A 14902-nucleotide genomic window follows, 5' to 3' on the forward strand; every position below is an offset into this window, starting at 1 on the left:
GGTTTGGATGAAATGTGTTTGGTATGGTTTCTGATTCCATTTTTTTTTTTTTCTCATTATGAGCTCAATTTTCCCACTCAGTTCAGCACTGCACTCACATCCACTCCAGAGAATTAGTCTTATATAAAATGCATCTTTATTCAGACTTTATTCATAAAACATAACAAACTTTGGTTGCACTTGAGGAGAATTGTACTAGACACTTGAATTTACAGTTTAGTCAACACAACAGTCAGTGAATCACATTAAAGATTTAAAATAATAAATAAGAACATGACATTAAGTCTATTTTGTGACATCATTTGGGTGGAATTATCCCTAAGCTCACTTAGTTGATAAAAAGCAATCATTTCTATTTTTAGCTCTGTTTTATCATCAGGACTGCATCAATTAGGATTGTGAAAGTGACATATGGTAAACTGATTGCCTTAATGTTAATATAGAATTTGCAGACTATGTTCTCAATAGACACTGAACCAATGTCCTAAAACAGTAAATACAGAAATGTTCTTTGAGTTGCTATTGTAAGTAAGAGGAAAACAGCTGCATGGCTCTCAGTGCTTATAATCCAACATTAGAATTGTATAAGGTTGTGGGAACTGAAGCAGCAGGCTTGCCTGTCTCTGTTAGTGCTTCAACAACAAGGTCATAACCACATAAGACTGTAGTATATAAAGGGTGGTGCTGTGAAAAGTTCTACTCCATGCAGCAAGATGAGGGGGCTACTGGTTCTAACTGCTCTGTTTGTGGCCGTGTTTGGCAAAGAAACCTTTGAGGGGTGAGTCATTAAATCGTGTTTTCAGCATTGCAAAAAATAATTTTCTTAATCAAAAATTTTGTCTTAAAAATAAGTAAAACAAGACAGATTTACTAAAGAAGCCAAATTAAGTAATAATAATAATAATAATAATAATAATAATGTAATATTACAGAGAATATATCTTGTTTATTTTTTATATATATATTTTTTCTTACCCCATTGGCAAACTTTTTTTCTTGTTGTTAAGCACAAACTTCACTAAATTATGTTATATTTATGCTTAAAACAAGAAAAAGTTGCCAAATTACCTAATATTTATTCGCCAATTCATTTTCCAATTTATTGTTGTATATTATGCAATTTTGCGTCTCAAGTCAATTTATCTTCTATTCAGTATGTTCAGATATTCTAATAAATTTTTTCAGTGTAACTGTATACACCAAACTGTCTGAGACATGTGAAATGGGTTTCTTTTAAAAAATAAAATATTGATAATAAAATAAAAACTGGACTGGAATAAAAAAAGAAATGCTCTGGTCAGGGTAGGACAAACAATTCTGCATGCTTATGCACCAAAAGAGGGCAAAAACATGATATTGACAAGAGATTTGTGTATTTATTTCAGGGTGGAAGCTGTCATTTTTTCACTGTGTTTAGGCAAAGGGGAAGGAAGTTTCATCATGGTCACAGCTACATTCATAGAACATAAAGGGTTGCTCGTAATGTTGATTGTTCATGTTGCAAGATTAAGGGCTACTGGTTCAAATGTTTTATTTGCAAACTTTATTATTTGTGGCTGTGAATGGCAAAAAGACTTTTGAGAGGCAAATTAACTGATTTTGTCTTCAGCTGACCTCCAACTTCTCAAATGCACCAGAAGTTGATAGAATTGTTGACAAGGCAACATATTTCACAGAAACTCTTTTATATTTTACATTAGCTGAATCAAATCCAATTTTTGGTTAATGTAGGAGCCTGTCTTAACATGTTTACATAAGACATATGATATAGTGACTGCTGGAATACATTGGAGTCAAACTGAAGTAGCAAAGTGCAACTTCCCAATTGTTTATTGACTCCTCTTTAACATGCAACATACTGGAAACAAATGCAGCATACTATTTCTAAAGCCAAAGATCATGTCATCATAACAACATGGGGAGTAATCCTGGGATGACATTCTAAAAGATTGTGTTGATGTCTTTGCAGACACCAGGTTCTTCGGATCACGGCAAATAATGAGGCTCAGATCACTCTCCTGAAGGAGCTCTCTGAACAAGGACATCTTGGGGTTAGTCTCAAATTTCAGATTTGAAGGAATAAAGGTGTCATTTAAATAATACTAGAGTGGTATCTTAGGAATTAATGCTAATGTATTGAATTTATACAAGTTGGGAGCTACTCAAACTCCATTTTGATCATGCATGTCTGAACTTAAAGCTTCAATTTACATGAACATTCCTTACAGACAATAATCCACACCAATCTACGCTTTCCATCTTTCTCCTATGCATTAGATATACACATCTGAAATTGTGAACTTCAGATTTAGCAGACGTTCTAAAAATAAACCATAGGCCAAAAAGACAAGTCACAAACACAATGTTTTTTTTTTTTATTAACCCAATAAAATTGATAAAATAATAATAATAATTTAATATAATCTGCATGTTTTTTCCCCTCAGCTGGACTTCTGGATGGAGCCCATTCGTGAGTCTCTGCCCATTGATGTTCGTGTCCCCTTCAACAGTCTCCAGGCTGTCAGAGCTTTCCTGGCATACAATCACATAGAGTATCTTGTCATGATTGAGGATGTTCAGGTGGGAATATTTTAAAGATGTACCTGAAAAACATTCAGAACTCATAAACTTAACTTGAACTAATTTTCATTTCTTTATGGCATTCTTCTTCTCCTTCTTGTACCATAAGAATTTGCTGGATGAGGAGCAACGTCAGATGTTGAAATCTCATGTTATTCCAAGAAATACAGATGATTTTGTCTACACCAACTACCATAACCTAAACACTGTGAGTGGTGCACAACTTTAATTTACATAATAGCATTGCAAGACATTGAACTCAAAAAGCACTATATGATGTACAGTATGTATGTGTTTTGTATGTGTTTATTTTTATGAATTTCAATGTCTTTTTGTATGTAAGGTGGCACAGTGGCTCAGTGGTTAGCACTGTCGCCTCACAGCAAGAAGGTCCCAGCTCAACTGGGCTTGTGTGGAGTTTCCATGTTCTCCCCGTGTTCATATGGGTTTTCTTCCAGGTGTTCATATTTCCCCCCACAAGTCCAAAAACATGCAGGTTAAGTGAACTGGAGACTCTGAATTGCCCCATAGGTGTGAGTGAGAGTCCCCCAGCCACTGGAGGTTGCGTCAGGAAGGGCATCCGGCATAAAACCTGTGCCAAGCCAAATATGCGGATCACGGATGGTCCGCTGTGGTGACCCCTAATGGGAGCAGCCGAAAGAAGAAAAAGAATGTCTTTTTGTATCTTTTAACACTTTTTACACAAAACATAATCAATAATTTGGTCATCACCACACTATTTTCAGATTTACTCATTCATGGACATGCTTGTGGCAGAGCACAGTGATCTGGTTAGCAAAATTGTGATCGGTCAGAGCTATGAGGGTCGCCCCTTGAACGTCCTGAGGGTAGGTTACAAACCTAAATATTAGTCACTTCAGATATTCATTAAACTTCTGTACTTTTACCAGGCCAGATACTTATAACAATATTTAAAATGCAAAAGATTTAGAAGTGCATATAATTAATTATACTTCAGGAAAGGTCAATATTTCCATCTGTTCATAATGAGCTCATGTTGTCCCACTTAGTTCAGCACTGGAGCGAACCGTCCTGGTATGTGGCTTGACACTGGCATCCACTCCAGAGAATGGGTCACTCAGGCCAGTGGAGTCTGGTTTGCCAAGAAGGTTAGTTAATTCATGCTTCTGTCAGCAAATACAAACTACTCAATATACTTTTTATAAATGAAGGGAACAGATTTGTTGTTACTTCAAAGAAATAGCAATTGACCAAAAAACATTTTTTTGTTGTGCAGATTGTGACCGACTACGGACGTGACCCTGCCCTTACCGACATCCTTAACAATTACGATATCTACTTGGAGATTATCACCAACCCTGACGGCTACCAATACACCCAGACAAAAGTGAGTTTTAGAGACCTTGCATGCACATTCAGTTTAATAGAACAATTCATTATTATGAGAATATGTCACTGGCTACCCTTTAATTGTGGAATACGGTTGTTCGTTTGGTTTAGGACCGCATGTGGCGTAAAACCAGAAAGCCAAACCCTGGCTCCAGCTGTGTTGGAGTTGACCCCAACAGGAACTGGGATGCTGGCTTTGGAGGTGAGGTGCTTTTGCGAAAGCAGATGAATTTCTAAGGCACTTACAAGATTTGGGAGGTTGCTCTGTGTTTTGGTGAATCAAATGGTATGTAATGCTTTCTTTGCTCTGTCTTTAATTTACAGGGGCAGGTTCCAGCAGCAGTCCTTGCTCCGAGACCTACCGTGGACCTAGTGCTCACTCTGAGCCAGAGGTCAAGGCCATTGTAGACTTTGTGAAATCTCATGGCAACATCAAGTCCTTCGTGTCCATTCATAGCTATTCCCAGATGCTCCTCTATCCATACGGATACACTCGCACTCCTGCCAAAGACCAGGCAGAACTGGTATGCATGTCAAAAAGACACTATTCTAGATACTTTTTACTTGGATTTGGATTTGAGAATATTTACAATGAATTCTATATTGTCTCTTCAGCATGAACTTGCCAGGAAGGCTATCACTGAACTGCAGTCTTTGTATAACACTCGCTACACATATGGCAGCATCATTACCACAATCTGTAAGTTCAACAAGATTCATACATAACCAATGTATTGGCTCTATTAACAAATTTCTGGGCTAAAAAAAATTACTTGCACCTGATCTGCTATGGCTCAATTATGAATTGGTCTTAGTGCTAACCATTTCTCTTGTATCAGACCAAGCCAGTGGAGGCACTATCGACTGGACATATGACCAGGGCATCAAATACTCCTACACCTTTGAGCTGAGAGACACTGGCCGCTATGGTTTTATCCTGCCTGCCAATCAGATCGTCCCCACTGCTGAGGAGACCTGGCTAGCCTTGATGGCCATCATGGAGCACACCAAGAACAATCCATATTAAACATACAATTGAATTTCACCAGTGAGTCAAAGTGTATGAAAGAATATGAATAAAAAACAACCAAAAGAACCACAGTCTGATGAATGTAGTATTAAAATAAATTAAGTAAAAATTGAAATATACGATATGTTTGAGATGTGTGACAATAGTTGTAAACATGCATACTAATGAATTTGCTTGAAAATATAATACAGGATAACACACTAGGTAGTTTTCACTATACAGCTTACATTATATTCACAGTCAAATCAATCAAATCAAATCCCTTTATTGTCACTCAACCATATACACAATTGCAACAGTGGGTGAAATTCTTGGGTGCAGTTCCAAGCAACGTAGCAGTATGACATTTACAATAAACATCTGATTTACATATAACACAGTTTACACATCTTGTTACACAACACAACATACAATGTACTCCTAATAATATACAATATACAGTATACACAAAATAAGAAGACTGTACAATAAAAATAATATACAATATACAGTATACACAAAATAAGAAGACTGTATACAATAAAAATACACTGTACCCCCCCTGAAGTCGGCTGGTGCGGGTCCTGATGCTGCGATACTGCCTGCTTGATGGTAGCAGTGAAAGCAGCCCATGGCTCGGGTGGCTGGAGTCTCTGATGATCCTCCAAACTTTTTTCACACACCGCCTGGTATATATGTCCTGGAGGGAGGGAAGCTCACCTCCCATGATGTGTCTGGCAGTTCGCATCACCCTTTGCAGTGCTTTGCGGTTGAGGGCGGTGCTGTTGCCATACCAGGCAATGATGCAGCCAGTCAGAATGCTCTCTACAGTGCTGGTGTAGAACCGTGTGAGGATGTGGTGGTTCATTCTAAACTTCCTCAGCCATCTCAGGAAGAAGAGGCACTGGTGAGCCTTCTTCACAATGGCCTCAGTGTGGACGGACCATGTGAGTTCTTCAGTGATGTGGACACAGAGGAACTTGAAGCTGCTGACTCTCTCCACTGGTGCTCCATTGATAGTGATGGGGCTGTGTTCTCTGTCTTTTCTCCTGAAGTCTACCACAAGCTCCTTGGTCTTACTGATGTTGAGGGAGAGGTTGTGCTCCTGACACCAGCATGTCAGTGTGCACCTCCTCTCTGTAGGCTGTTTCATCATTGTCAGTGATCAGACCTACTACTGTTGTATCATCAGCAAACTTAATGATGGCATTGGAGCTATGTGTTGCCACACAGTCATGTATGTACAGGGAATACAGGAGTGGGCTGAGAACAGGGCTCCAGTGTTGAGAGTCAGTGATGAGGAGATGTTGCTGCCCATTCTAACCACTTGGTGTCTGCTTGACAGGAAGTCAAGGATCCAGCTGCACAGCGAGCTGTTTAAGCCCAGAGCCCGGAGTTTCATATCAAGCTTGGAAGGCACTATGGTGATGAATGATGAGCTGTAGTCTACAAACCTTTTTGAGCAGTGTGTAGTGTAGATGCAATGACATAATCAGTGGAGCGGTTGTTGTGGTAAGCAAACTGCAGTGAGTCCAGTGAGGAAGGCAGCACAAAGCAGATGTAATCTCTGATTAGCCTCTCAAAGCATTTGCTGATGATGGGGGTCAGAGCAACAGTTGGTTAATAAAACAAATTCTGTGAAAAACAATGGGAAAACTGCTTGATGCTCTATATACCTGCTAAATACAGTGCATTCATTTTAATATACACATTTCATCAACACATTACATGCATGATCTTCAGCAATTATGCTTAGTAAACCAGCAATGTGTAAGGTCATGTAACCATTTTAACAAGTGTTATTTTATCTAGAAAAATCAAAAATGGTTTAAAGGGGTATATCATGTGGAATCATATTTCTCTTGATCTTTTAAGATAAAGTAGCTTGATGCAGGCTACTATGAAAACATACTGTAACTGACTATCACCCCTGGAGTCGCGAGTTCGAATCCAGGGCGTACTGAGTGACTCCAGTCAGGTCTCCTAAGCAACCAAATTGGCCCGGTTGTTAGGGAGGGTAGAGTCACATGGGGTAACCTCCTCGTGGTCGCTATAATGTGTGGTTCTCGCTCTCGATGGGCCATGGGGTGAGTTGTGCATGGATGCCACGGAGAATAGTATGGGCCTCCACATGCGCAACGTCTCAGCGGTAATGCGCTCAACAAGCCACGTGATAAGATGCAAGGATTGACGGTCTTAGATGCGGAGGCAACTGAGATTCGTCCTCCACCACCCAGATTGAGGCAAGTCACTAAGCCACCACGAGGACTTAGAATGCATTGGGAATTGGGCATTCCAAATGGGGGAGAAAAGGGGGAGAAAAAAATAAATAAAACATACTGTAACTGACAGAACTCAAAACTTCCTCACCAGTTAAAAAAATAAGCATTTATTGAAACTAAGATGCAAAAATGTCTCGATCTGATCACCTTACATCACACGGATACCACAATTACACATCTATGATGGCTGTTGTGTGTTCAGAAAAAAGGAGAAAGCAGGATAGTTTCTATTATTCATATTCCGTTATGTTAAGTGTAAAATGAGGAAAGTTCATCAAACTTTTTGTTATTCTTTTGTGTTGTGTGTGTGGCACCTGACGCACTGCATTCTATGGTTCTGAAGGATCCTAATGTTAGAATTATTATTATTTTTGTAAAAAAAAATTTAAGAAGGACCCTGATCATTTCAGCATGGGAAAAGATTGCCCTGGAAACCCCATATAGTGGCTGAAATATATTACTAAAATAAAATCAAAATATTTCTTTAACATATTGTGGAAACAAAAATAATATATTTCACTTGCACAATATTTCAAATACCAATATTTACAACACCAACCAATGCATGTTACAGCTTCATATAATGTAGGTTTATTAATAATTACGAATATTTAGAGGAGGTTTTCGTGACACAGAGGATTCCTGACTGACTAGAGGCGAATCAAAGTTTTCTGCTCTTGAAATAGAGCACAATATTTTATATATATATATATATATATATATATATATATATATATATATATATATATATAATAGTTTTACAGTTACTGTATCATTGTATTGTTGTAAATGTCAATGCACTAGCTGAGAGTAGATCCAGTAAAAGCTTTTGAAGTTCCTTCATTAGGCTCCGCAAGATGCAAAAGCAAAGCTTCACAAAGCAACATTGTTTATCTTCTTTAATTTATGTGATCTACATTTTCAAACATTTCAGTCACTAAGAAAGATGATAGTTGTGGGTTGAACTTGAGGCAAACTGTGGACCAGACAATCGACAGCAAACCAAGGTACAAGGACTTGAAATAATAAATATAGCAACAAGTTTTCTTGTCAGTATATATGTTGCTACATTAAGTAACAGGCAAGAAAACAGATGTGATTTTCTCATCCCTGTAACTCTAGATCAGGATTTAACAAGATTGTGGGAACCAAAACAGCAGGCTTGCCTGACCCTTTTATCGCCACACCTACAAATTCATAACCACCATGATAGTATATATAGGGTGTCTCTTACTGTCATAAATTAGTCCAAGAAGCAAAATGAGGGGGCTACTGGTTCTAACTGCTCTGTTTGTGGCCGTGTTTGGCAAAGAGACTTTTGAAGGGTGAGTTCACAAATCATGTTTTTCGTTGCGATGTCCAAATAGAGTAATCTCTCTTTCAGTTACTGTTACTGTTACTTTTTTTGTATGAGATAATGGACTGAAAGAGAACAGAAACAGCAGTGAAAACACACTTCATTGATTAGAGCACTCGTCCGTGTTTCAGTGGTGGAAGGGTAATCATTGGCATAATAAAACTGAAGGAGAGGAATATTGTATTTATTTTATTCAGTCTTATATTTTAAAAATCTTGTCAAATTATCTTTTAGTTGTCCTTCCTCGTTTGCAATTTCAGCCACTCAATGCAGGCCAATGTGTACAGTGCTGCACAAACCACAACACCTGCACAGCCCTGTGGAAAGCACTGTGTGATTTCTGGGTAAGTTTATTAAAGATAGTATTAATATCGCTGCAGACACCAGGTTCTTCGGATCACAGCAAAAGATGAGGCACAGATCACTCTCCTGAAGGAGATCTCTCAACAAGTACATCTCGGGGTAAGTCCCATGTCAAGTCCAGACATGATTGTTTAAAATCTGCTGGAATAAATTTACTTGAACATTACTATTAGTTATTTGAAAAATTAAATCATTCAGTAATATAAAGTGTTATCATACATTTACCCCTATGTTCAGCTGGACTTCTGGAGGGAGCCCATTCGTGAGTCCCTGCCTGTGGATGTTTGTGTTCCCTTCAACAGTCTTCAGGCAGTCAGAGCTTTCTTGGCATACAATCATTTTGAGTATTGTGTCATGATTGAGGATGTTCAGGTGGGAATATCTCAAAACTTTGCAAGAAAATGTACTATGAATTATATGGATAAGAATAACTTAACTTTTGATTGTCACAATCATGCAATCATCATAGAGTTTAGAAGATATATATATATATATATATATATATACACACACATCTTCATAAAGCCTTTACCAATTATTATTTCAAATTTGTCTTTCTATTAAACCGTATATACTGTGTGTGTGTATATATATATATAAAACTGTAATCTTATTGTACTATAAGGCTTTGTTGGATGAGGAGCAACGTCAGATGTTGAAATCCCGTCCCATTCCAAGAACTACAGATGAGTTTGACTACTCCAACTACCATGACCTAAACACTGTGAGTGATCCACTTCGTAACCTCTTGGATTTTACAGTAGGCTATTCAATTATTTACAGTTTAAGTGTTTAGTAGCCATGTTTTTTATGAAGCTCAAAACCTTGTGTGCTAACACAACTGTTTTATACACAAACTATGCTTAATCAATTGGTTATCACCATACTGTTTTCAGATTTACTCATTCATGGACATGCTTGTGGCAGAGCACAGTGATCTGGTTAGCAAAATTGTGATCGGTCAGAGCTATGAGGGTCGTCCCTTGAATGTCCTGAAGGTAGGTTACAAACTTAAATATTAGTATTATGATATTCTATAAACTTGCTTGTTTTACATACCAGGCCAAATATTTTAGAATTAGGCAACCACCGACCATGATATACTATATTTTATTAATTAATTAAACTTTAAATGTATTTATTATACAGTATATGCCATGCACTGAAAAAAAAAACAAAGTGTAAAAAAAAAAAAAAAAAAAAAAAAAAATGGTAATTTTCTGGCAGCAGGGGTGCCAGAAAATGTCTGTTGAAAAATAGAAAAGTACTGTCAGATTAAAAACATAGATAAACTGTATAAAAAAAAATAAATAAATAAAATAAAAAAAAAACAGTAATTAGCTTTACCATAATTAACATCTATTAATGTAATTCTACAAAAAATCTCCATATAATTCCATGAAATCTTTTACTTTTAACATATATTAATTGTTAGAATAGAGTCATACACCTTCAAAACACTATATTTAATAATAATAATTATCTTTAAAAGAATGATAAAGAAAAGCTTAAGTACAGATAATTACTATTGTTATTACAAAAAATATTGTAAATCTAAGACCATTTATTTATAAAACACACACACACACACACACACACACACACACACACACACACACACACACACACAGCCCAGGTTTAAATTAACTGCCATAAGTGTAGCAAAAAAACCTGTCAAATATATTTTTTTTATTCAAATACTGTCAAAATAAATGCATTTTCTTTTTCTAAATGTAGGTTAACTGTACTTTTGCATTGTGTCATTCTTCATTTAAAAAATGTAAACCGCAGAAAACTAATTATCTTATTGAAGCAGGATAAGGTTTGTCTGCATAATACTCTAAAATAACTGAAAAAGTGACATTTTTGCAGAATTAACCTCCAATGGAACATTTGAACATTACAAATTACACTCAAACAAATAGCATTTTGCCTGAAGATAATTCAGTCATGGACAGTGGTTCCACGTGATTGAAACAAGTTCTCTTAACAAAATGGAATCAATTTAAACACAATAAAATGGACCATGTAAAACTAACTCGAATGAATTGTGTTCATTTAACTTGAATGAATGGTGTTAGTTTAACTTGAATGAATGGTGTTAGTTTAACATAAATGAATGGTGTTCGTTTAACTTGAATGAATGGGGTTCATTTAATATGAATGAATGGTTTTCATTTAACTTGAATCAGTTATGTTCTCCTACATTTAAGCCTTATTGTCTTGTATAGCCTACATGTTTATATCACGCTAGATGAAGTCAATTAGGTCAAGTTACTAGAACTAGTTATAATGCCAGTTATAAATGTCAATCCTATTTTCTCATTCTTCAATGACTGTCAAACGAGACTACAGAGGCAGCACATGATATGAAACTAGTCCATTTTTTGGAAAAAAGTTCCGAAGTCTGTTGTACATACCACATTCAAAGCTTAAGGGAATACAGGTTCAATACAAGTTAAGCTCAATCAAAAGCATTTGTGTTAGTGTTGATTACCACAAAACTATTTTGGATCGTCCTTTCTTTTCTTTAAGTGAGGCACTTACAATGGAAGTAAATGGCGCAAATTTTTGGAGGGTTTAAAAATACTGTAAACCCATACAAGTTCTACTAACCTAAAAAATTTGAGGCAACTGATTGTCTTTACTTTTACAAGTGTGCATAACTTGTTTTTCTCAGAAACTATAAATTAAAAGAAATGATTTTGGCCCAATAAAAATATGCAATTACTAATGTTTATTTTAATTAACCATAACTCAAAATGTAAAGTTCTGCAAACTTAATATATTTATACAACTTAAAAAATATATATGTTGTTGAAATCATGAAAATGATTTGTATTAACATAATTTTTAAGCCACGTTAACTTATATATATATATATATATATATATATATATATATATATATATATATATATATATATATAAAAGCAAACTGCATGTAGTAAACATATTTAATATAAAAAGAATAGAAGCTGTTCTATATAGCTGTCAAAAAACATTTGACAGCAACAGGATAAATTGTCTACTGCTGAATTAGCCGATTTTTTAGCGGATAGTTCAGTACATAAGTAGATATTAGGTCCAAATTAATACGCATGACAATAAAGGTGTCTGTTCCAGCTCAATATTTTAATGTTAATGTTTAACTTGCTTTGCACATCACATAAAAATTTTAATTGATTCTTTCAATACACAGTAAGCTCATTTTGTTCATTCAGGCCAAATCCTTTTTAGTAGGCGTTATATGATGTATTTTGGAATGATGGTGATAGGGGAATGTAGTGATGGATAATTATGCTTGATTTACATGTCATATAAATGTAAGGAAGTGTAAAACACAGTTATAAACATTTCAGTTTAACTTTATGGTTTTACACAGGTTTTTATAACATGAAATGCACTTATTTAACAATAAAATCTTTCAGTTAATACAAATGTAGTGATAAAGTGAACGTCAAAATCAGATCAAATTTAGTTTTTAACTGTCTCATAGGATAGTCAATACCTGTGTTTTTTCAGTTTATGTAAGTAAAGTAGTGGTTAAGTTATGCAAAATGACAATATTTCTTGCAATTTTACATTTTTAAATGTATTATTAACAGTATTTTTATGTATTTGACAGTGATATATTGCCATAACAAAAGCAAATTTTTTTTGTAAAATTAGTGAGAATGATGCTACTTTTGTCAATAAAGTATACTTTATTTTTACAGTTAGTTTTGTTAAAATTGTCATTTAAAAGCTGTTAAAAACAGATATTTAATGTATTCCATTTATACAGAATTGTTTTGTTAAATCACGACACATTTCGATAAACAGTTTATTCTTGTAATTTTAATAAAAATTTCCTGTCATTTTGAAATACAGGGGGGAAAAAAATTACATTTATTGGTAAAAAAATTGTTTTTTTTTACAGTGTGACTTAATAGTGTTGGAAGTGAATGAGTGAATCCCAGTTTGATTAAGAAGGGTATGTCCTAAATAATAATGTGTTAAATCCAAAAACTTCTAGGGAGGAAACCTGTTTCTGGTAGATTTGGAAAGCATACTGTACATCAGTGCATGCTTTTTTTTTTTTTTTTTTTTTGACAAATCTTGCTCATTACCCCTTATGCTCAATTATCAGTGCAGTACATACATTCTGACCTTAGTAAAGGTATGCAAACTGGGATGTAACCAATGTGTTATAACTACATCTCAGAAGAATTAATAGTCATACGACCTTATGTTCTCTCACTCAGTTCAGCACTGGAGCGAATCATCCAGGCATCTGGATTGACACTGGCATCCACTCAAGAGAATGGGTCACCCAGGCCAGTGGAATATGGTTTGCAAAAAAGGTTAATTGTAATCTATATTCTGTGTCAACAAATACGATCTACTCTACATGCGTTTTAAGACTGAAGAAAGCACATTTGTTGGTATTGCTATGTAGAATTAGCCTGTGTTCTTTGTTGCATAGATCGTTAATGACTACGGACGTGACCCCATCCTTACCGATATCCTTAACAATTATGATATCTTCTTGGAAATTGTCACCAACCCTGACGGCTTCGACTACACCCACACCTCTGTGAGTTTCTGAGTCTGATACCTGGAAAACTCTACATGAATGTTAACTTAAAAACAAAACAAAAAACGACTGTTTGTTATGAGAATACGGCATAACTTATTTCAAATTTCTCTGAATATGGTCGTTTGTTTGGTTTAGGACCGCATGTGGCGTAAAACCAGAAAGCCAAATCCTGGCTCCAGCTGTGTAGGAGTTGACCCCAACAGGAACTGGGACACTAGCTTTGGAGGTGAGGAGCCAATACAGTTGTGTTCATTGCTATGGCACTTGTAAGGTTTGGGATCTTGGTTGATATACTGTTTGCTCTCTTTCATGTATAGGTCCTGGTGCCAGTAGCAATCCCTGCTCTCAGACCTACCATGGGCCCAGTGCACACTCTGAGCCAGAGGTCAAGGCTATAGTGGACTTTGTGAAATCTCATGGCAACCTCAAGGCCTTTATGTCCATTCACAGCTATTCCCAGATGCTCCTCTATCCATACGGATACACACACACTCCTGCCAAAGACCAGGCAGAACTGGTATGCATGTACAAAAAGTACTGTTAGGATATTAGGTACTTCAACAGCTCTGTTCAGAATATGTCAAATTAATTCTGTATTGTCTCTTCAGCATGAACTTGCCAGAAAGGCCATAACTGAACTGCAGTCTTTGTATAACACTGGATACACGTTTGGCAGCATCATTACCACCATCTGTAAGTTATTTACCCTTTAATTTTGTAAAGTTTCAAAATGACAATCATTGATTGCATCTTCGCTTTGTTCCTAGGCAAGGTTTAAAAGTAATTGCTCAGAAGTTCCCTGACTTCTCAATAATTTCTGGAGTTACAAATTAATTTAACCTTTATTTACCACCTTTCTGAGGGTGTCATTTCATCAAACGATTGAGTCTTCTACATTGGACTTTTGTGGCTCATTGACGGCTCATTGGTCTCAACACTAACAATCTCTCTGTTCTCAGACCAAGCCGATGGAGTCACTGTTGACTGGACATATGAACAGGGCATCAAGTACTCTTACACCTTTGAGCTGAGAGACACTGGTCGCCATGGTTTCCTGCTGCCTGCCAATCAGATCATCCCCACTGCTGAGGAGACCTGGCTAGCCTTGATGGCCATCATGGAGCATACCAAGAACAATCCATATTAAACATACAATAGAATATCCATTATGAGTCAAAGCAGAAAAAATCTGATTGAAAAGCAATGGAAATAACCATATCAAATAAATGAAGTAAACATGGTTCTGCCAAAGAAAGAGTGTCTGCACTGGCAACAGGATAAAAAGGGTTAGAGCTGCTTTCATAGGGATATAGGCATATACTTATGTGCGCATTTCAAGTAATTTTTTTTGTTTGTTTT

General features: G+C 36.1%; 2 protein-coding genes across 2 annotated transcripts; both read left to right on the forward strand.

Moving 5' to 3' along the window:
* The first annotated feature begins 615 nt into the window (after positions 1-615).
* Positions 616-5047, forward strand: cpa5 (carboxypeptidase A5). Its single transcript, XM_051692359.1, has 11 exons — positions 616-778; positions 1970-2051; positions 2446-2580; positions 2690-2788; positions 3327-3428; positions 3612-3710; positions 3839-3949; positions 4063-4153; positions 4276-4475; positions 4567-4651; positions 4791-5047. The coding sequence occupies exons 1-11, from the start codon at positions 714-716 to the stop codon at positions 4976-4978; spliced, it is 1257 nt and encodes a 418-aa protein (XP_051548319.1). The 5' UTR covers positions 616-713; the 3' UTR covers positions 4979-5047.
* Positions 5048-8489: 3442 nt separating this feature from the next.
* LOC127437445 (carboxypeptidase A1-like) lies at positions 8490-14783 on the forward strand. Its single transcript, XM_051692360.1, has 11 exons — positions 8490-8567; positions 8980-9061; positions 9200-9334; positions 9588-9686; positions 9859-9960; positions 13209-13307; positions 13430-13540; positions 13679-13769; positions 13861-14060; positions 14152-14236; positions 14503-14783. The coding sequence occupies exons 1-11, from the start codon at positions 8503-8505 to the stop codon at positions 14688-14690; spliced, it is 1257 nt and encodes a 418-aa protein (XP_051548320.1). The 5' UTR covers positions 8490-8502; the 3' UTR covers positions 14691-14783.
* The last annotated feature ends 119 nt before the right edge of the window (positions 14784-14902 follow it).

Source organism: Myxocyprinus asiaticus, chromosome 48 (assembly GCF_019703515.2).
Source record: "Myxocyprinus asiaticus isolate MX2 ecotype Aquarium Trade chromosome 48, UBuf_Myxa_2, whole genome shotgun sequence".
Lineage (NCBI taxonomy): Eukaryota > Metazoa > Chordata > Actinopteri > Cypriniformes > Catostomidae > Myxocyprinus > Myxocyprinus asiaticus.